The following is a 21,166-nucleotide window of genomic DNA, read 5'->3' as shown; positions in this document are numbered from 1 at the left end:
TAGGAATTGCCCGGAGAAAGTGCGGGGCGAGAGGGACGAGGCGGACGAGCCCGAGCGGCGAGCGAGGAGAGGAATAGAACGGGGTGACCAGAGAAGAGAGATCGAGAAAGGCGCGGGAGGAGGAGGTGTTGGTGGGATCGATGGCGCGCGCTGCCGTGAGATTTCGAGCGCCGCAGGTGAGACGCATTGCCGCCTCCGCCTCTGCTCTTCGATCGGTGCGCATTGCACATTTCGGGGGGCCGGTGCGCTGAATCCTTCTTAGGTTGGGGGATCAAGGCGGAAACGGATGGCGCGAGACAGTTGTGCTGTCGCGTGTTCATCTGGATTTGGGATGATGTGCAGGCTACATTCGTTTTGGGGCACACGTTTGTGTGTCGGAAGAGCCTTCTCGGTGGTGTTGCATCCGAGAGGGTGCCTTCCTGATGTGATGTATTAGTGCTATCTTGTGAGCTGCATGCGGATCGTTTCGTGTGTACCTGAGGAGTTGATCCACGAAATGTTTCCTTACCTGTTGAATTAAGCGACCCGGGGTGGGTTGATTTCACTTTTATTAGTTTGGGTGCAAATTTCTCGGAACCGATCTGTTCGAGATTTGAAGGGGAGGTGGATAATGGTTTACCATCGGATGTCTTAGCATAGCTGTATGGTCAGTTAGGAGGCGTGCTTTGATGCAGTGCAAGTCGAACTCTCTGTAATATTTTCAGCTGGAATTCAGTCAGCCTATTGATGAAGGCGAGATATAGCAATGCATGTGAGCGAAATGTTGCTTCAGTGTCCCGCAGTTTTAGCGCTATGAGAAAGAGCGATATGTTATTTTCGTGCATATAAGCACCACTTAGAACACTAATGTTGTTCACATTTCCACATTACTACTATGAAGCAAAGTCCGATTATTTGCGGGCTTCATGGAATTGGAACTCGAGCTCCATGCTACCAATCTATCATTTTAGTGTAGTTTTTGTTCTTGAAAAAATAGTACAGTATTATATATTAGCAAGTGTCTCAATAGTTTCTTGAATTTTACCTCTCTTTGTGACCATGCTTGTGCTATATAATACCCCAGGTCCAACTAATGGCTTAAAAAGCTCAAGCTGATACCTAGTGTGGTCGCTGAAGCCAACTGAACAAATCTGAAGCTACTCCATGGCGGATGTAAATAAGTTAGCATGCTTCAGTTTCTTCTGGTAATTCCTGTGAAGAACTAGCTTCGGGTTCATAAGCTCACATCACATTTTCCCTTCCTTAGCTGATGGATTATGGGTTTATGATATTATACATAAACTGGATTAGTATGTCGGGAATTGGGCGAACTGGATAGTTCATGCACATATTTCTAGTCACTGAGCACAATCATAACTTAGTTAATGTAAAGAAAAAAACTCAATGTGGCTCTGAGTTGAGTGAAGTCTTCATCTGAATAGTGAATACTGTACAAATTAGGGGGTGTTTTGTGAGGAGGATTACTCCAAGAATTTTATGGATTTAGTTCGAAATTTGAGCTGATTCCTAAGGATTTGGATCCAGATCCCCCTATCCAAACAAGCTTTAGTAATTTCCTATTGAAACCTGGTAACGTGGTTGTGCCAGTTTCTTATTTTCTATTATTCTTATAGAGAATGAATCTCATGAATTTATCACTAGTAACATTGTACACTGCAACTTTCTGTTGTTGGCGAACATCAACTCATCGGTGGGACAGAAATTATCCTGAGGTCTTCATAAGTCAGCCATTTAGAGCAAACAATGTCAGCTTCAGAATTCAGGATTTCTTACCAGCAAGTAAGTGGGGCATATGTTTAACTTACATTTTTATTTTGTCTATCATCTCCATGTTTCTGATCCTGTTTATCCATTTATCTGAAGTTTTTATTGGACTTCAGCACTTCATCATTCAGCCAATTTGGTGAAGTTCAGCTGATTTTGAGTTATAATTTCCCTATTTTGCAATATAAAGCAAGATTATAGAGCTCAGTTAGGTTGTTCAATGGTTTAATGGCAATTATGTTATTCTTGTAGTTTATTATAGTACTGGAATGTGATATTGTTCTGTCTGAAGGCTCTCCAGATTGTTTGTATTAACAGTATGTACATACATAATTGCTCATGTAAAAGCTTGCTCTCTTCCTCTTTTTCTTAGCTAGAGTGAAGTTCAACTAAGTCTTAAATCACTTGATTGTTGCATTTTCCTAAGTATTCACTCCACTCTGTTTCTGAAAGCAAATGAGATTGCGTGGAAATTGTAGATTAATGATTGAGAGACCGGGTATGCAAATATATAGGGGTGAGGAGATCTTGTGGTTTATGGAAACAGCACCATCAAGATCTCCTCATATCTCTCTAACCAAAAATACACAGGGCCGGCCGGCGGCTAACGCCTGAGCGCTGGACCCATACACGCATGCCATATATAGCTGTCTAACAGTTTCATACTCTTGATAGGTATCATCTTCACAGCCCGCTGAGAATATCGGTCAGTTCAAGATCTGCCGATGTGGGGTGGGAGACCCTAACTTCCAGATCAAAAATACATCTGAAACTGGTGGCATTTCACCAACTACTTGTCCTAACTGTCAGGTTTGTGGGATCTTCTTGCACTTAAATGTTTTTTCATGAAGCTGTGCTTGGTAGTACCAAAAAAAAAAAAAAAAAAAGATGCAAAGGGCATCCTCCAAATGACCTTTTCAGTGTTCTATTATTTCCTAGAGGAAATGATACTTTGCTTGATTCATTGTCGATTTGTTAGCTTAGCAGACTGGCTATCTATACATATTTGCATATGTTGTCGTTCTATGCATAACTGCAACTTCAGATTTACTGTTCCTAAGTCTCAGTTGTGCTTCATCGAGCATATAGTCAATATGGGAACTGTTAAATTGCTGTTGCATAATCACACTATTAATTCAGAATTAAGTTGAGGCAAAAAGGAAAGATATTTGGTTGTCTTCTTCATTTACTCTGATGAAATTTTTCACGATCGAATCCACATATTCTTTTACTGCAGATTCTTAAGAGTGGAAATCTACTGCTCTCATCTAAAGGTATATTTTCCTGCTAATATGTGTTAGATATGCATAAATTCTGTTTTAGCATGGCTATATTGACTTGTGGTAAGGTTCATATATCTATGCTGTAGGAATATTAGTGGGAAAATATTTGGTGGGAACCACCCCTTCAGTGGAATCACGAAAACCCTCCCAAAAAACTTGTTTAGAAGTTTTGAGAAGTTCTAAAAAAAAACTCATACATGTAGAGGAGGTGGTGATGTGATTAGAGAGCTTATTCACGTCGTTAGGGTGGATGTGTATATATAGCCATGAGATGGGCCAATATGGGCCTAGATGATGTATGGGCCTTACCCCCCCCCCCCCGGGGGGGCAAACTCAAGGCGGATCTGAAGCGTTGAGTTTGAGCAAATGAAGCCGATGTTACTCTCGAGTTTGTGCTTTAGTGAAAAAATCTACGACTTGCAGTTCGGATAGTCAGATAGCACATACTGAAGAGCAATTGTTTTCTGATGACAATGAGACCGGGTGAAGGAGGCATAAACACCAATATGCTTTGTAAGTTCATCCTTCACATGATTACTGGCAATCTGTATGGCTCTAGTATTATCACAAAGAAGAGATGTGGGAACATCACAAGAAATACCAAAATCAGCCAACAACCATCGAAGCCATACAATCTCAGAAGTGGTAGTGGCAAGTGACCGAGATTCCACTACCTGTTTCTTGAACTTCAATGCAAGAGAAGAACCAAGAAGAATGCAATAACTAGTGACAGAACGACGATCTGTCGGATCACTCGCCCAAGTGGAGTTCGAGTAAGCATGAAGCTGAAGCCGATTATCACGGGCATAAAACAAACATTGAGATGATGTCCCCATTAAGTATCTCAGCGCACGAAGTAAATGTCCAAAATGAACCGAAGTAGGAGCGCTCACAAATTGACTCAAGATATGGATAGCATGAGCAATGTCAGGTCTGATTACAGTGAGATAAACAAGGTTGCTTGCCCGCAGTATGCCTATATCGAGAGGGATCCTCAAGAGGTGTACCATCAGTAGGACGGAACTGCAAGTGAAGATCCATAGGTGTTGCAACGGTCCGGTTGTCAGTAATGCCAGAACGAGAAATAACATCTTGAATGTATTTGGACTGAGAAAGATAATAGCCCTTGGCAAAATGTAAAACCTCAATCCCTAAGAAATAATTGAAAGGACCCAAGTCAGATACCAGAAATTGCTCACTAAGTTGCTTCTTCACATGAGAATATGTTCCACATCATCACCCATGATCAACATATCATCAACATACAGAAGAAGCAAAGTATGTGCACGTGAAGAAAGATGAATAAATAAAGCAGGATCATGATCGCTAGGCGAAAAACCAGTAGCTTGTATCACAGGGACAAAGCTCAAACCAAGCACGAGGGGCCTATTTAAGACCATATAAAGCCCGACGAAGACGATAAACATGTCCAGAAGGAGCATCAACACCTGGGGGTGGCTGCATATTGTCGGACCCCTCCTTTGGGGTCACCTCGTGTAGCTCATACCAGTTCCTGGATCAGTATCTGGTACGCACGAACTCCAACAGAAGTAGACATCATAGTCATACATCGGATAAATACGATAATAAAGCACAATACATAGTTCATTACAATAGAAGCCCGAAGGCATAATCTTACAAACTCTCAGAACACAGCGGAAAATACACAAAAGCGACCCAAGCCCTACAGGCAGCTTGAGTGCAGACGAAACCGGCTTCTCTAATCTTCATCTCCTTCTTCGGCGAAGTCGGCCTCTGGATCATCTGGATCCACAATTAGCAAGTATGAGTACATAAGGTACTCAGCAAGTCCTACCTCAAGGGGAGAAATTAGATGCTTAAGGGTAGTTCAAGGATAAGGCTGTAGAGTCTTTTAGGTTTTGTGGAAAGCTAGTTTTATTGATGCAGGGTTCATTTTGCAAAGACTAACTTTTAATAAAAACACCTTCAAGAGAAATACATAAGTTGAGCTTATGGGGGTTGACGGCCCTGGGGGAGGTACACCCATCCCGCCAGTTCCCACAAGACTTTGCCAGCGGACACACAGTCCAGGAGGCTTAGGGCACAAAGCCAAAACCATTCTTTTAGAAAACACGGGCACACAGCCCACTCACACGCCAAGGAGTTACTCACGCCAAAAAGCTAATCATTGTGACCAAACCATAGCATGTCCTTGACCGAGGACACGGCTATCCGGATAGGTTTAACACTCTGCAGAGGTTGTACACTTTACCCACAAGATATGCACGGGCTCCCACCTTAGCAACTGGTGAAGCCGTCATAACGAGACGTAACGACCTCACAACGAAGCCACAATATCCACCCATGGGGCACTAAGATACCAGGGGCTTTAGAAGAATTACGGGAAAGATCACTTAGCAATCCCAAGGCTTGACTTAGCCTCAACAATATCACCAGCCAGACCTTGGGCTACACACTACCCAAGTCTTCTCCTGGTCCCCATTGCCACTACCGGCCTCCGGGTGGGTACCGCACTAAGTCAGAGGGGTTAGGTCAAGTCCTGCCCATACAGGCCATGTGGTTGTACGAGAGGATACTAGGTGAGATGTCACAGCGAACCGGTCCTTATATGACCGAGGTAAGAGTCTCCCAGCAAGAACACCACAAAGGCGAACCTTGCTCCAAGGTGGCTCCCACCTTTGTGGGGCACCTTACTCACCCTCGTCAACACTACTCTAAAGTTTTCTCAAGAACACAAGTTTTACACGCACCAAGCACCAAGCACACACCATTCATTTTGTAAAGCATGATTATCACATGTAAGTAATCTAGTTCTTTCTTTTGAGCACAAGCAATCCTAAGCATACTAGTAAACAAGCAATCTTCCAAACAATCATTATAGTTGATGTTGGGAATCTTCTAGGGTTTCAACGAAATAATGGTAACAATGACAAGGCATGGGATAAACAAGCTGGGTTATAACTATTCTAGCATTTCTTTAAGAATCATAACTATTACTCTAAACATGCATACTCCTATTATTTGAAACGATGGCTCTACGGGTTGTGTTTAAAAACATAGGATCAACATGGTCAACGGTTGTAGGACTTGCCTTCGTTGAAGTCCTCGCCTGCTCCTTCAAATTCCGGGTCCTCGGGGTCGTCCTCGAATGCTCCTTCCTCTAATAGCCGCAACAACGACAAAGGCACGATCAATCAAACAATTAAAATAATGACCAAACAATTTACAAAAATTATGAAATTGACATGATTGGATAGATCTCGAATTTAGATGAATATCGGTGGAAGAACCGACGAAAATGGAGTTAGGACGGAGGAGAAACGGGCTTCGGAAGTTTTGCCGGGAGAAAAATTCAGAAAAAGAAAAGAGGGAGAATATTCCAGGAATATTCCACTGAGTCGGCTCGGACTGGACTCGGCTCGCGGCTCGGCTCTGGGATCGGCTCGGCTCGGGTTTCGGCTCGCGGCTCGGCTCGGGTTTTCGGCTCGCGGCTCGGCTCGGTGTCGGTGGGCTCAGCAGCCGGCGGCTCGGCTCAGGGAACCGGGCCCACCTGTCAGTTGCACAGGGAGAGAGGGTATAAAAGAGAGAGAGCTGAGCAGAGAGAGAGGGGCGGCCAGCTCGGCTGACAGAGAGAGAACGGAAGGGAGGGAGAGAGAGGGGCGACGGCGGCGCAGCGGCGGGGGCCGGCGGAGGCTGGCGACGGGGCGCCGGCGGCGGCGGCCGTGCCGGCGGAGGGCGGCGGCAGGGCACCCGCCGGGGGCGGCGGCGGCCGGAGAGAGGGCGGCTTCGGCCGGAGAGGCAGCGGCGGCCGGACGACGGAGAACGGCGGCGGCCGGCGACAAAGGACCAGGTACGCTCGGGGAGAGGAAGAGAGAGGAGAGAACCGGGGGGGACTCACCGGCGGCGGGGCGCACAGAGAGAGGGCGGCGGCGGCGGCGGCGGTGAGAGCTCGGGAGAGAGAGAGAGAGCGATGAGTGAAAGGGAAGAGGCACTGTTCACCGCTTATATAGCGGCCGGCGGGGCTCGGGGCGGCGCGCGGAGCGAGGCAGCACGGGGCTCGGAGCGGCGCGGGGCGCGAGGCACGGCGCGGGGCGCGAGGCTCGGGCACGGGGCGCGAGGTCTGCCGGTTCGGCGACGGGACGGCGAGCGGCGCTGCGCGCGGCGATGGGACGGCGAGTCACGGGGAGAGAGAGAAGAGAGAAAGAGAGAGAGAGAGAGAGAGAGAGAGAGAAGGGGGAAATTTAGGGATTTGACACATATAAAATTCCTAAGGCAAATTGTGAAGCAACCTTATACCAATGGACTCAAAATTCTGCCCTTACCCCTATGACAAAGCTATATGTGAGAAACTTTTCAATAAATGTGTGTGTTGTACAGTCCTCTGCTGTGCGTTGAGGTACCATAGAGATCAAAGGGCCCATCAAACGATCAAAAGCAGAGTAGTACTCATCAATAGACATCATTCTGTTGCATGAGAGTATACAGAAGAGCACCATTGTCCTGAACATAGCGCCGTTGAAAAGAAGACCACATGGCCTTGGCTGTCTTAAACTTGGAAAGACTCATAATCATAGATTGCTTAGTGCTATTTACAATGGCAACCATCACTTTTCCATCATTAATTTGCCATGTTTTAATATTAGCAGTATTAGTATCATTAGACTTATGGACAGGTGGATCTTCAGTTAAGTGAAAAGCTAGACCACCTTTAAAGTAGTCTCTACTAAAAAAGCCCACTCCCGATAATTGTGACCGTCAAGAGTGATATTGATAGCAATGGCATGGAGCTGCGACATGATTGTAGTATAGAGAAGATGAAACAAGAGTTACCACCAACAGCAGCAGGGCCACGACAGCCAGTAGTAGTAGTCGCGGGTGAACAGTAACACAGTAGTTGCACAGTGGCGCACCAGTAGGAATACCTCCTTGGTCTATGCAAAGCAGCAAGAGAGGTCGAACAAGCAACCAGTACACATCACCCAGGCGAACACGACGGTGTCAATGAACCATGACGCGTTCCACAAGCGGACAGCAACCGGATCCACAGGGGGACGGCGGTGGCGCAGATGCACACAGGCGGGCCCAACTGCGACAGGTGAGATCCATGACGGTTGGATCTGTTCGCCAGGCGGCTGGATGCGATCGCAACGGGCGGCGGGGCGGAGACGGCCACGACAGGTGGCAAAGCGGAGATGGTTGCGATGACGGCTAGAGATGGGAGGTCGCGACAATGGCTGGAGAGCGATCCGCAACACGGCTGGGTCCGACCGCGATGAGCAGCGGGGCGAAGATGGCCGCAACAAGCGGCGAGGCGAAGACGGTCGCGACGACGGCTATCGATGGGCTGCGACAACCCAGGTTGGATCCACAATGAGCAGACGAAACGGATCCGCGACGAGATGGGCTGGCACGACCATGACATCAGACAAAAAAAGGCAACGACAGGCCGCGACGGTGGCCAGATGGTGACGATCCACGACGGCGGACAAAGATGACGGTGACGAATAGACAAGGGTGATGATGATAGGATCGTGGGTGGTATTAGATTAGCCTAATCCTAACCCTAAACCTTGCTCGGATTCCATGTTACTAACCTTGGGGATTAGAGAACTTAATCACGTCATTAGGGTGGATGTGTATATATGGCCATGAGATGGGCCAATATGGGCCTAGATGATTATGGGCCTTAACAATGTACATGCACATAAAATTTTATGGCCAAACTCAACTTCATTTGCGAGATATGAAATTGAAAAAGAGTGGAAAAAGAACGAAGAAAAAGACAAAACAGTGTATGTGCTGAATTTTTGTCTCTTTGTTTGCTCTTCGTCAGTTTCATATAGCACAAACGATTTTTAAGAATTTTTCAAAACTTCTAAACATGTTTTTGGAGGGGGTTTCATGATTCCACTGAAAGGGTGGTTTCCACTGAATATTTCCCCGGAATATTATCCTTCCAATGAGCTAAATAGGACCAACATAACCTTCTCAGTTCATCCTGAATGCATTACGTGATTACTTCGATAATACTATTCATCGTACAAATTTTGGAACCATGACAAACTATACCGTAATCTGTGTTGTTATATTGTCATGATTTAGTTGATTGGACATCGATTAGCATAATGAATGATATATTAAAAGTTAGATAATCATTTTGAGTGGCGCGCTAAGTTGGAGGAGACCGTAGTTCAATATACTCCCTCTAAAAGACCTGGACAACAATGTATCTGTTTATTTTTCTGATAACCTGGAGAGTTTATAGGCCTTGCATTCCTATAAAATCAGATGCTTAAAAATATCAGTGCAGAGTAACTAAGCTTTTGTCAGATGGAAAGTTTATAGGATAATTGCTTCAGAATGTTTACATCTACACTAAGCCCTACATAAAATAGAGTCAAGGCAACAAGTATTCTTGTCTTTTTCCTTACCAAATTAGCGAGAAGCTTATCTTTGCAGTTTAATTAGGTGGATCAGAATATTTCTGCCTTTAACTCCAACATCTTTTTTAATGTTGAAATTTTGGTAGAAGCCTGGGTACTCCATTATCTTTACATTTGATCACTTCTATTCTAACATGAAATTTTACATATTTCTAGCTACACTACCCTTCCCTGTTTCATTAAATTTGATAAGTAACAGGGATCGGCTGGACAGTATGGAAAAAGCGCTGGTTTATACTTACAAGGACATCATTAGTCTTCTTCAGAAGTGATCCCGTAAGATATATTGCTATAATTCCTTCTATTTTCTTTAACTAACACTGTTTTGTAGGACAGATGTACTTTGCTGTGTCTCTTTGCTTCAGTCACATATTTGTAAATCCGCTACAAAATATTTTGTTGTTTGGACTAGAATGAATTTCGTTGTAATAAAGCACATTCTAAAGTAAAATATATTCAGAAAGAAGACATTGGGTGATAACATACCTTTTTCCAGTGAGATTAGACACCTTGTTATCTGTACCATGTAATCAGCAATTCAACAATATCGACAACTCCATCATGGGAGGCTAGAATGTCAGCTAGGGAAGCTACAACCTGGACTTTCCTTGTCGTGTACCTGATGGATCCTCCGCATACTGATTATGGGAAGCTAGCACATGCAAGCTATCATTTAGGCCCCCTTTGGATAGGTTGTGGCTTTAGAGCTTCTGGGGAAAAAGCTCTATCTAAGAAAGCGGCTGTGGCTGTTGAATTTTAATTATTGGTTTCTACAATAAGCTTTTAGCTTCTCAGCACGTCAAAAGCCAGAAAAGCTCCTCTCAGCCCTGCTTCTCAGACTTAGTTCATTTCAGTCACAACCGCTTCCTTAGCTAATAAAAAATCATCAAAAGCCAGGGCCAAATGCCAGCCCTTTGGATAACTTCTGAGAAAAGCCTGACCAAAGGGGGCCTTAATCTCTTCTGTTCTGATGTTTTATCAGTGCATTCAACAGTTTTAGCCTTATGGAAATTGGAATGTGGTATAATTTCTGCAAATTCGTTTTGAGGAATTATATGTATCCAACTAGTAGAAACTACACGTAACCTTAACAAAATGTTTTGAACAAGAAATTTGTGCAGCTTGTTATCCCATCTGCTTGCTTAGATTGAGTCAGAGCATCATTAAAGTTCTCATAAGAGTACCGGAGCTGGCATCAAGTAAAACTATATCTAAGCCAAGTTATATCCACTAATTGCATTATAACAGATAACCGACAAACTAGCATCCTGAATTGGTCTAGGTCATTACGTAATTAGCTATACCTACATAGTTTATGGAAAACCGAATGAACCTACATGTTAAGTGGTACTATAGTTTGATATAAATTGTGACAGAAAACAAAATGTATTGGCTGTCTGTGTAACTATTTTCAAGAGGTAAACATAATTGCAGCCACATGTACAACTGCTGAAGTATGATTCTTTTGGATTTTTGGTGAAATTTTCTAAGGAATTGCTTGGTAATTTATGCAAACTGAACAGGTTAGGTTATTCAGAAACATGGTAATTACTCCCAATTTTCTGCTTTACTTGCAGAATGCCCCCCCTCCCAGAGGAAGTGAACCAGTTGTTACACTTGGTGGAATTGACTTGAATAACACTGGAAGGTACGAAACTACAAGTTGAAACCTGACTTTTGTTGAAAGTATAAAGCTCCTTCAATACTATCTATAAGCTTATAATCTGAGCAATGTTTCAGTATTATAGTCAAAGAAGAAAGGAAACTTTTAACAGTGGTCTTTCCTGATGGTCGTGATGGACGCACTTTCACTCTTAAGGTTGGTTGTGTACCTCATTCAGTTTCTTGGTTACTGTTATGGTGCTTCGAATGGGGGAGTGTTACTGGTGAATGCAAGAGGCAGTAACTAGTAGGGCAACAGGTGCAGCAGTGGGATCGGAAGGTGGCAATGCTTGCTGTGATCGGGAAGAGGCGTGCAACAATAGTTAATATATGGCTTATGGTATTGTTTAGTGATTTAACAGTATGATTTTTCACAAAGCAGGCAGAAACTACAGAAGACCTAAATGAATGGAGAAGTGCATTAGAGAACGCTCTGGCTCAGGCACCCAGTGCAGTGAATACAGCTGGGCAACATCCAATAGTCAGGACTGACGCAACAGAACCTGTTGAAGTTGCCGTTGAACTGTGTAAGCTATGTTTACTCTTCTCGGAAGTTGCAAGTATGGGTCTCTTGTATTTACCAACAAATCATAATTCTCTAGATCGTAGGAAATCCAGCTTTTGTTGCAAACAGTAGGCTAGTCACAATTTTCAATGAATATATCAATTCCTTTGCATTCTCTTGATTGAAGTTAATGATAGCTCTCGGCTCCTGTTCAATGGAAGTGCACCAGTTGGTCATTTTTCATTTCTGTTAATCTGTTAAAGTACGTCAGTAGTTTTTCCAATTTGATGTTTGGCTAACTTCGTTGTTCACGTCCTGAATGCAATGATGATTTAGAAATTCTGTAAGACATTGGGAAAATGACTTTGTTGTTGCTTTGGAAAAAGAAGACTTTCCGTGGGATAAACATCCCAGTTTGATGTTCAACTTTGTTTGTTTGTGAGATTGAGAAACTAGAGTTCTGTAGGACTCTGACTTAAAGTACACACTTGCTCCCTATGGGACATGGAAAGTCACTTGTTGCTCAACATACTTGAAGGAGCTTACATTTTTCATTAATATCACTGCATCCAGCCATCTCAAAATTTAAAGAGGAGAAAGGAAAATGTGTACAATTGCACACTTTATTGTGTTATCTATTAGTATAAATAAATAGAGTTATGGGCCTCATGAGCCAAGATAAGCTACAAACACCAAGCTACCCTGTATACATATACTACAGTTGACATCAAAACGAAAAAATTTGCATTCAGTGTCAGATAATGGAATATATATTTGCTTACATCTTAAAACCAGAGACATCTGGAGAAACAGTTTTTTCTGTCACAGCTCATTTTCCTAGAGTAAAATGAGGATGTCTGGTTCTTTTCTCACTCTATTTTGGTGGGGAGGGATGGAATCCTTATCTTGGTAGTTCGAATACAAATAAGCAAATTAGATTGTTTCCATTGCAGCGGAGGATAACTCTGTAATTGGCAGACCTGCAGAATTTGCACTTGTAGATGCTGATGGCAGTCCATCTTTCCTGGAGAAGGCCTTGAAGTTCATCGAAGATTATGGTAAATGTTTTTCCTTATTTAAATTACTCAGTACACAATCTTGCCTCAGTTTTTCTTTAGTAATTTGTTTATGTTCATAAATATCCTGGTGAACATCGAATAACATCAAACCATCATACTACAAGTTAAAAATATTTACAAAGCTTTTTGTTCAACGATAAGTGGAAAAATACTCTGTTTCCAGGTGTCAAGGTAGAAGGAATCCTCCGTCAGTCTGCTGATGTTGAAGAAGTCAAACGCAGGGTTCGGGATTATGAACAGGGTGATTTCTTGTGGTCTGACTTTTTTTTCCCTGTGTTTGGCATTTGACAGTGTCTCAACCCTCTTAGGATTTACCTAGAGGATGTACGTCAAAGTAATAAAATTCTTTATGTTTTTATGTTGTATTAGATTTCGATGAGCTTTTTAGAAGGGCTGTAAGTTTTGGATAACCTGTGAGAGTTGTATTTGCTTTGGCTTATTTGCCAGCTCTGACATGTGAGTTTAAAACCACATATTTAATGTGAATCTGTAGGAAAGAATGAGTTCTCCCCAGAAGAGGATGCACATGTTATTGGTGACTGTATTAAGGTATTTATCTGGCAAATGTTTACTGTGATCCCACAATAGGAATAGATTGTGATTATATTCTTTTCAGTAACATTTGTTGGTTCTCATTTTCTGCAGTACGTTCTTCGAGAGATGCCATCATCTCCAGTTCCTGCAACATGCTGCACCGCCCTGGTTAGAGCTTACCGTAAGACTGACTTGAAACCTAGTTTATTTATTTAACAATCTGTGCCATCTTCCATTTCTGAGCCTAGCTACCTTTCATGGAGTACATACCAATATATGAGCTCAACATATGCCCTTATCGACAAAACATTCTGTTATGCTCAGAATTATAAACTTATCAAGACAAGTGATTATACAGGAACTGACAAGACAAGAAGACTAGATGCTATGAATAGAGTGATATATGAAGTTTTCCCGGAACCAAATCAACAGTTGTTGCAGAGGTATCTTCCTCCGATGCTTTGTTTCAAATGTCTTATCAACTAAACTGTGTACCGTACAAATTAATTTTCATGGTTTCATGGGTCTCATGTCAAAGATTGTCATTCTTGAAAAATGTGTACTTCTCATTCCTTAACATTTTCATAATTAATTTGATCATGAATTAGCTTTAGACTGTAAAACAATAACAACATCAAATTCCACGAAACTCATTACTTTTCTTTTAGGATTCTCAAGATGATGCAGATTGTTGGATCGCACAAAGCTGTAAATAGGATGTCTCAATCTGCTTTGGCGGCTTGCATGGCACCACTTCTTCTTCGGCCTCTTCTTCTTGGTGAATGTGAAATTGATAGTGACTTTAGTATGGCTGGGGATGGTTCATTCCAGTTGCTTCAAGCTGCTGCTGCTGCCAACCATGCTCAAGCTATTGTTATTATTATGCTTGAGGAATATGATCAGATATTTGATGTATCTCCTTTTTCCTTGACATTTTTTTTCCACGTAAGCAAGTTCCATTTGAATTTGTAGTGCATTGTCATTAATTTTAACTCAACATTACATGTATAGGATATAGAAGATGGTTCCTATTCTTCAGACGCTTATACAGAGTCTGACAGTGGTGACATTGACAAGGAATATTCGACAGACAATGGCATTCCTGAAGAGGATGGTTCTTATGATTCTAAAGATGACATTGCAGAAGATTTGGATGATAACACAGACGAGAAGGTACTTCACCTAATCACTGTGTTCATTTTTAACATTATTGAAAGGAGGATATTTCCTTTTCCGCGAAACCTTTATGATCAGACCCTTGTTTTATTATGCTATTATTTATTGATCATTTTTTATTTCTGAATTTGTGTTATAAGTTATCTTCTTGTCTTGCTTTTAGTGTTGAGTGATTATCTTGTTCTCCATTCCTAAATATAACTGCCTATAAGTCTGGTCAAACTGTTGCCATTTTGATCAGCATGATAGTGGATTTTCTGTCAATAGTACTTGCATTGTTCACTAAAATATTATGATAAAATTCTGTTGCCGGAATTTTATCTTGGTGACCCTGAAAAATCAACAAGGGTTTCTTAATAATTTTCTGTAGAATGAATTAGTGTTCAGCTCACTAGAACACCCATTATATCTCTACTATTAAAAAGAGTCTGTTCAATACTGTTTGTTCATCCACCTCTGCCACCCCCACACAATATCTTTAGAAAAAAGAGAAGCTGCTGCTTTATGAATTAACCCCACGGTGCCTCTTCCTCCCTGAACAACAGAAACTGCTAAAAGAAACCAGGAAAAAATTCCTTCACCCAACAAACTCCTCAAGATAGAGCTTCTGAGAAATTCCCACCATTACCTAAGCATTTAGGTCACAACAGCTTTGTGGCCGCTAACTAGTTAATAATATTGATATAAAAATGTTCTAGTTGAATTTTGCAAAGCAATAATTTCTCTATGGAGTAACAGAAATTGCTGGTCTTGACAATGGTCTTTGTCCTAGTCCTCCTTTATCTTAAGTACATTTAATGAGAAGTCAGCACTCAGAAGGCCTTCATTCTCTGAATTTCTGCTCAATAGTGGGTTTTCATAGGATCCAATTTTTTAGCATAATATCAATAATCCTAATGCGAACTTAGTTATATTAATTGATTGGTTAAAGAAAATTTTGCAAATATACTTATTCATGTTTCATCCTCTATATCACCAGTATTAATTATAAAAACTTCCCCATTGCACATAATTTAAAACTTGATCTGGTGAATTATATGCTGAGCATGTTCATTCATCAGCCAGTACCTTTTTGACGTACATTTAAACAACCACTAAGTTATTCTTGATCCAGCATGATGAAGAGTCTGTTAAGAACACAAGTTGTTATTTGTTGTATTTGAAATGACTTGAAGATTTTATGCTTTCATGTTCAACTGATAGCCCATAATCCCATTAGGTGCATTCTGATAAGGCATGTCAGCAGTTTATTCAGTGTTTGAAGCTAGCATATAACTGAACTGCTAATAAGTAATCTTTTATAGAGACTGCTTATTAATATACCCCCTCCAGTCAACAAAAATGTAACACTATAGAATGTGCGCAGTTGATCCCTCAAAAATCCAGATGTATTCTTGACCAAATATATACTAAAACATTGTCTATAATTTTAGGTTGACATATGAAAATGATGCGAGTAATTTTCAAATGAAAATACTTTCAGTATATTACACCTTTGTAACTTTTTTCTAATGTAGATTATAAAAATTAGTGGTTAAGGTAGCATCCTTTTTACTCTGAAAAGTAAGAAATGCCAGTTTTTTTCCTGACTGCATGGGCTACTCCAGGTATCTTCTTCAAACTTGTAATTTTGGTCTTAGATGAGAAAAACCTTGGTCACAGTAACTCAATGGTCTTGGAAATGATATTGACAAGACTAAAGATTCTGATCCATAACTCTGAAAGAAGTCTTGAATAACTAACTCATGTGCTTCAAATGTATAGATTGTTGTTTCTGAAAAATGCTCCTGCAACCTGTCCATTGCCTTCACATTTTTTCATTGTCCATAGGTTAATAACAATATCTCGGGCACTGCATGTAATGACAATGATAAAGCTGTTCAACCTCCTGTGAGGGCCGTAAGAACAGAACATGGTGTGTCAAGGGAAGGTAGTAGTAAAATTTCTTCTCTTCTACAAGTGGATGATACCTCTCAAATGGAGAGCAACAGTCCATCCCAGTCAAAACAAGAATCATGTGAATCAAATGGGTCCACAGATCATATACGAAAACCAAATGCTCATTCTTCATCATCTTCAAGAGCAAAGTTTATGGAGAAAACAAGCAGCTCATCTAATGAGAGCACACGGACCTTATGGAGCCATACTTCAGTAAGTTTATTTGTTATTCACATAGTCCTGTGTATTAGTACTACTAGGATAATCTTATTGTTGACTGGGATACTTTATTTACAGGCAAGAAAAGACATGTCAACAGAGACTGCCTGTTACAGTGATGATGATGAGTAAGTATCCTGTTAGATCCAATGACCTTGGCATGTGCTATGTATTGAAAGAGTTGCAAACATCCCTTGAAAGAAGCAAATTCCTTTTTCACATGTTGTTTTACCTTCTCTCTGTGCTATTCCTTACCAACAACTAAGAACTCATCCGATCATGTCCCAAAGAGAATAATGGGAATTGCTCACTATTGTTAGGGTTAGTAATGGGATACTTGCAGTTGTTACATGGTGGCACAGCCCTCTTGCTTGACGGCTGGCTGCTATGGAATAAACCACTTTAAGCTATAAAAAGGTTTCCCAACATTCCTTCCCTATGGTCTAAAAAAAAAAAGCACGCTTCCCCTATACTTTTTCCTACTTCCCTCCACGCCCACTTGTAGGATGAGTAGTGGTTAGTGCAAAAAAAGTGTACGTGAAATGCATAACATATGAGCATGTTTTTTCAATTCACTCCTGGAAAGTTTGCTTTCTTCCACTGCATATATTGGTTAATTTGCCATGTGCTTCTGCAAAATTTGTATGTTCTATAACCTTGCCATACCATTTGGGATTTTCCTGTTACCTTTGGCTAATCCACTTAAAAGTATATAAAAAAGGAACAGCTGGAAAAAGAATTTTAAAAAAAAAAAAAACAAGTTAGCCTTTTGAAATTACATTGTTGATATTTTGATTTACTTGTTCTTTTCTAATTTAGCTTATTAACTAGGGCTCATATTGAGAACCTTGAAAACAACAAGAGTCAACTCCATTCTAAGATTACAAAGGAGGTACATACTCTCCCCTAGGATCACACAAAAATCATGTTACCACATTCTTCTATGTGAAATGATGCTATGTATTTTTTAGGTCAAGGAAAATGCAATCCTCCAGGGAAGTCTAGAAAGGCGAAAAGAAGCATTACACGAGCGCCGTTTAGCACTCGAAAAAGAAGTAAGAGCTCAAACTTAAGGTCTCTTTTTTTTTTTGTCATTGTGGAAAGAGAATACAGCCAGGTAGCTTTTAATATTAAATCCCTTTGTCTCCATAAAGCAATCTTTTATGCCATCAAGCAGTAAGAAAACTTGCATAAGCATAACTATATATAAAAACATAAAGTGCTGTTCAATATGTCGAACGTGAAAGATTATTCTGCTAGCAGCAATGCCACAAGTACTATCCAAACATCTGAATTCAAGCAATAGCCCAAACAAGTTTGAGGAATGGGTCCTTGCATTCTTAGAGTCAACAAATGGACTCCTTGCACCTTCTCAAGGTTTGATCATGTAGTTACATTCAGATGAGCTGTTAATTCATGCCAGTTTTGATGTCAGGTACAACTGAAATGAAGTATCATATTAATCCCATAATTCCTTCTATGTTTCCTTTTCGAAGCACAGGTATCTTTTATCAGAATAAGAACCAGCTTGTTGCCCATATTTATCCACTGCAGGCACGTTTTATTGTTGTAGTACACTCTCCTAAACAACAAAAACGGCAAAGTTTTGGTTCAGTTTGATGTACTGATTTCATTATGCAGCCAGTTTTACCTAAATGCATCATTTCTTTGCTGGACCCATGAGGCAACAATGAAGCATCAGTTGGAGCGGCAATGCACATGCTTTCCACTTCTTTCTTCCTTCGAAATAAATCAACGAATCTTGCAGTCATGCTAATCTGTCCTGTACTCCACTGACCGTGATGGCCCAGATTGAATAATACTACTAAAACTTTTAAATGACACTTCAATGTAGCCACACATTGGGCTATTGGAGACAGAACAAACACTTAGAGATGGATACTTCGGTCCTTGTTCTTTTATCAGTTGCTGTTTGATGTCCCAGCCCCTCCCTGTTTCATATTTGTTCAACAGGGGGAGTTCTGACTTAGAACTATGTAGCACTTCCTTGTTTCTGGAAGTGTTTCTGTGTGTTTGTAAGAGTAAATTGTACATTTTCTTTGTTCAACAAGAAAACTTTGTGCATTCAATAGGTGGAAAACTTGCGGGACCAGCTGCAGAAGGAGAGAAATCTGAGGGCTTCATTGGAGTCTGGGCTGATGAATATGCGAAGAGGACAGGTGTCTTTCCCGTCAACAATAGACAGCAAGGTACTCTTTCTAAGATCTGGTTATTGAGATATAGTGTTTTCACCATTTGAAGTTTTTTTTTCCTGTTCATAAAGACTAAGGCTGATCTTGAGGAAGTTGCTACCGCTGAAGCTGATATTATGAACTTAAAGCAAAAGGTTTCTGATCTTCGTGGACAACTCAACAACCAGGTCCAGCTGAGTTCCACCTCATTATGTGAATCATGCAACAAGCGAATCCTAAATACTGACAAACTTGCCAAGTAAGGTTTTGTTGGTAGTATTTTGTCACAGTTTTTATTATTTTGCTGTCTCTTTAGAGTCCTTAGTTGAAACATACTTGAGATAGAGTTCTACTGAATCGGGCTCCCTTTCTCCAGAGATGAACAAAATGCTGCCCTTTCTCCAGAGGTTAACTCCTCAGTTGAAACACCACCAATTGTAGGGCCTAATTCTGTACCTGGCATGGTCTCGACTACAGACATGGTAAGAGTGCGCAACACTCCTGCTTTGCCAGAAAAGGTCTTCCTGGGATTGCTATGACCTTTCTCTGAATGTTGCATGTAACTCTCCCTGGAAATGGGAAACATGTTGTCAAAACTATATAAATAAGTCAATACATAAGTTAGATATGCTCGTATATACAATAAAGACCTGAAGTGTCTGATGTGCCAGTAACGGGTACACCAAAAAGAATGAAGCATCTGTTTTATTTCACATTTTTTTATGGTAGTTTCGTCGCATATTTCAAAGCTGTAGACAATATCTAAGCCACTAGATTAAGAAGCAAATAATCCAGCTCAGTGAAGTGAAGGATGCGAACAGAACCAGTTCGGGGTGTGCTTTAAGTTCTTCATTTGCTCAGTTCCATTATTCATTAAAACAATGGCACATTTCAGGCAGATATTGAGCAACCAAGTAAGCAGGCCACACACAATTCACCTTCTTCAACAGACAAGCCGGATCACCAGAAGCAGCAACTGAGTACTAACTACAAATGTAATACAAGTTCAGGTAGTAGAATTGATGAATACATCATCGATCTTCATTAGGAAAAAGGAAAGTATGCGAACAAGTAATAATTGATTACAACAATCTTACTAGTTCAAAATCTTGGATTTTTCCTAGGTGTCACATCTACTGAGCAGGCAGGCACAATCAACCAAAGGGCTCAAAAAGTGTTGCCTTCGAAGGGTGAAGTTGCGAAGGACAGCCAAGACGGATCAACTATATCGAGGTGGAACTTTGCCCAGAGACAGTACTCAAATAGCCCACTTATAGGCAGGCTTCAAGGATCCAGTGCCTATTCAAGTACTAAAACAGAGGTAATCTCAATGTGCGCCATAACAATGATTCCTTACGCTCTTCTTGGTCACAATAAATCCTCCCTTTTCTGTGTCTTGCTCTAAGTTAAGCTGACATTAATATTGCCACTTTATTTGACTGAAGTTGCGACTGCCACTTAATATCTCAGGAATCTGGGTCTGCACCTTCTGCATTAGCCAAGCTGACTAGCCGACTCAACTTTTTGAAAGAAAGAAGGGCACTGCTTGCTAGTGAGATGCAAAACTTAGATCTAGCTCGCCCCCAGGGGCCTACAGCTCCTCCGAAAAGAGACTCCAGGTGAGAAGCAGGATTGTATTATTGCATCATTCTTTGGCTACAAGAACCTTGTGCTATCAAAATGAGACGCGACTAGCTTATGATGGAAGAAGCCCAGATGCAGTCTTTGATGATGCAGTGATGTATAGTCCTGGAAAAGGCTGCTGGCAGATTATACAGAAACCGTTGATTGGGCAAACATCCATAGCTCTAGAGTAACGTGATCTGTAATTTGAGCAGGTTAACCGTGTTTTGACAATGACGTTTCATGTGCCAGTTTAGCAGCAATATTGACGGGTAATCTGGTTTGTATTATTCTCCAAAATCTATAGGCCGAAGTGCTGTCGGCTGTCGCCCTACCTCTTTCGGTAGCTTGACTGCTTGTGGGAGTAGCAACGGATCTCCTTGCTGTACATCACCACCACCACCACTTGTCAATTGTGATCAAGCTTTGCAAATATACTAGTATATTCTTTAAGATAATGTATGAGCTAATGGCAATTCAGTGCTAAAAAGAGCGACAGATATATCAGGCTGAACATTGAACTCCTATTTGTTTTTGACCATTCGACTGTTTTCATTATCTGTGACTTAGGTCGGTACAGCCTTAGCTCTAAGAATTCTTGAGTTAGGTTTTTTTTAGCTCTAGAAATTTAGGAAGCTACATAGCTTGGTTTAGATATCTTATTTTTATTTGAACTGAAAATAAATATTTAAATTAATTTATTTTATCCTATAAACTTCAAATCCTGCGTGATCTTGAAGCCGAAGTTATGTCAAACGCGATCTTA

At 41.2% G+C, this 21,166-nt stretch overlaps 1 protein-coding gene across 7 annotated transcripts; it reads left to right on the top strand.

The window, feature by feature from the left end:
• Nucleotides 1–12: 12 nt before the first annotated feature.
• Nucleotides 13–20,901, top strand: LOC133912085 (rho GTPase-activating protein REN1-like). Of its 7 annotated transcripts, XM_062354658.1 has the most exons (27): nucleotides 13–176; nucleotides 1,064–1,184; nucleotides 1,700–1,779; nucleotides 2,440–2,574; nucleotides 3,002–3,038; nucleotides 9,672–9,748; nucleotides 11,050–11,120; nucleotides 11,213–11,291; nucleotides 11,514–11,694; nucleotides 12,593–12,697; nucleotides 12,882–12,959; nucleotides 13,212–13,267; nucleotides 13,364–13,433; nucleotides 13,611–13,695; nucleotides 13,921–14,164; nucleotides 14,264–14,425; nucleotides 16,259–16,358; nucleotides 16,467–16,579; nucleotides 16,664–16,713; nucleotides 17,417–17,477; nucleotides 17,557–17,640; nucleotides 18,679–18,795; nucleotides 18,870–19,036; nucleotides 19,154–19,259; nucleotides 19,673–19,787; nucleotides 19,902–20,098; nucleotides 20,248–20,901. In XM_062354658.1, the coding sequence occupies exons 3-27, from the start codon at nucleotides 1,744–1,746 to the stop codon at nucleotides 20,398–20,400; spliced, it is 2,679 nt and encodes an 892-aa protein (XP_062210642.1). In that variant the 5' UTR covers nucleotides 13–176; nucleotides 1,064–1,184; nucleotides 1,700–1,743; the 3' UTR covers nucleotides 20,401–20,901. The 7 variants fall into 7 exon arrangements, with proteins under 7 accessions (XP_062210642.1, XP_062210639.1, XP_062210635.1 ...); XM_062354655.1 differs by having other exon boundaries at nucleotides 16,259–16,579; nucleotides 16,664–16,710; nucleotides 20,248–20,900; XM_062354651.1 differs by having other exon boundaries at nucleotides 16,259–16,579; nucleotides 20,248–20,900.
• The last annotated feature ends 265 nt before the right edge of the window (nucleotides 20,902–21,166 follow it).

This window comes from Phragmites australis, chromosome 3, assembly GCF_958298935.1.
Source record: "Phragmites australis chromosome 3, lpPhrAust1.1, whole genome shotgun sequence".
NCBI lineage: Eukaryota > Viridiplantae > Streptophyta > Magnoliopsida > Poales > Poaceae > Phragmites > Phragmites australis.
This window is presented reverse-complemented; position numbering and strand designations above follow the sequence as displayed.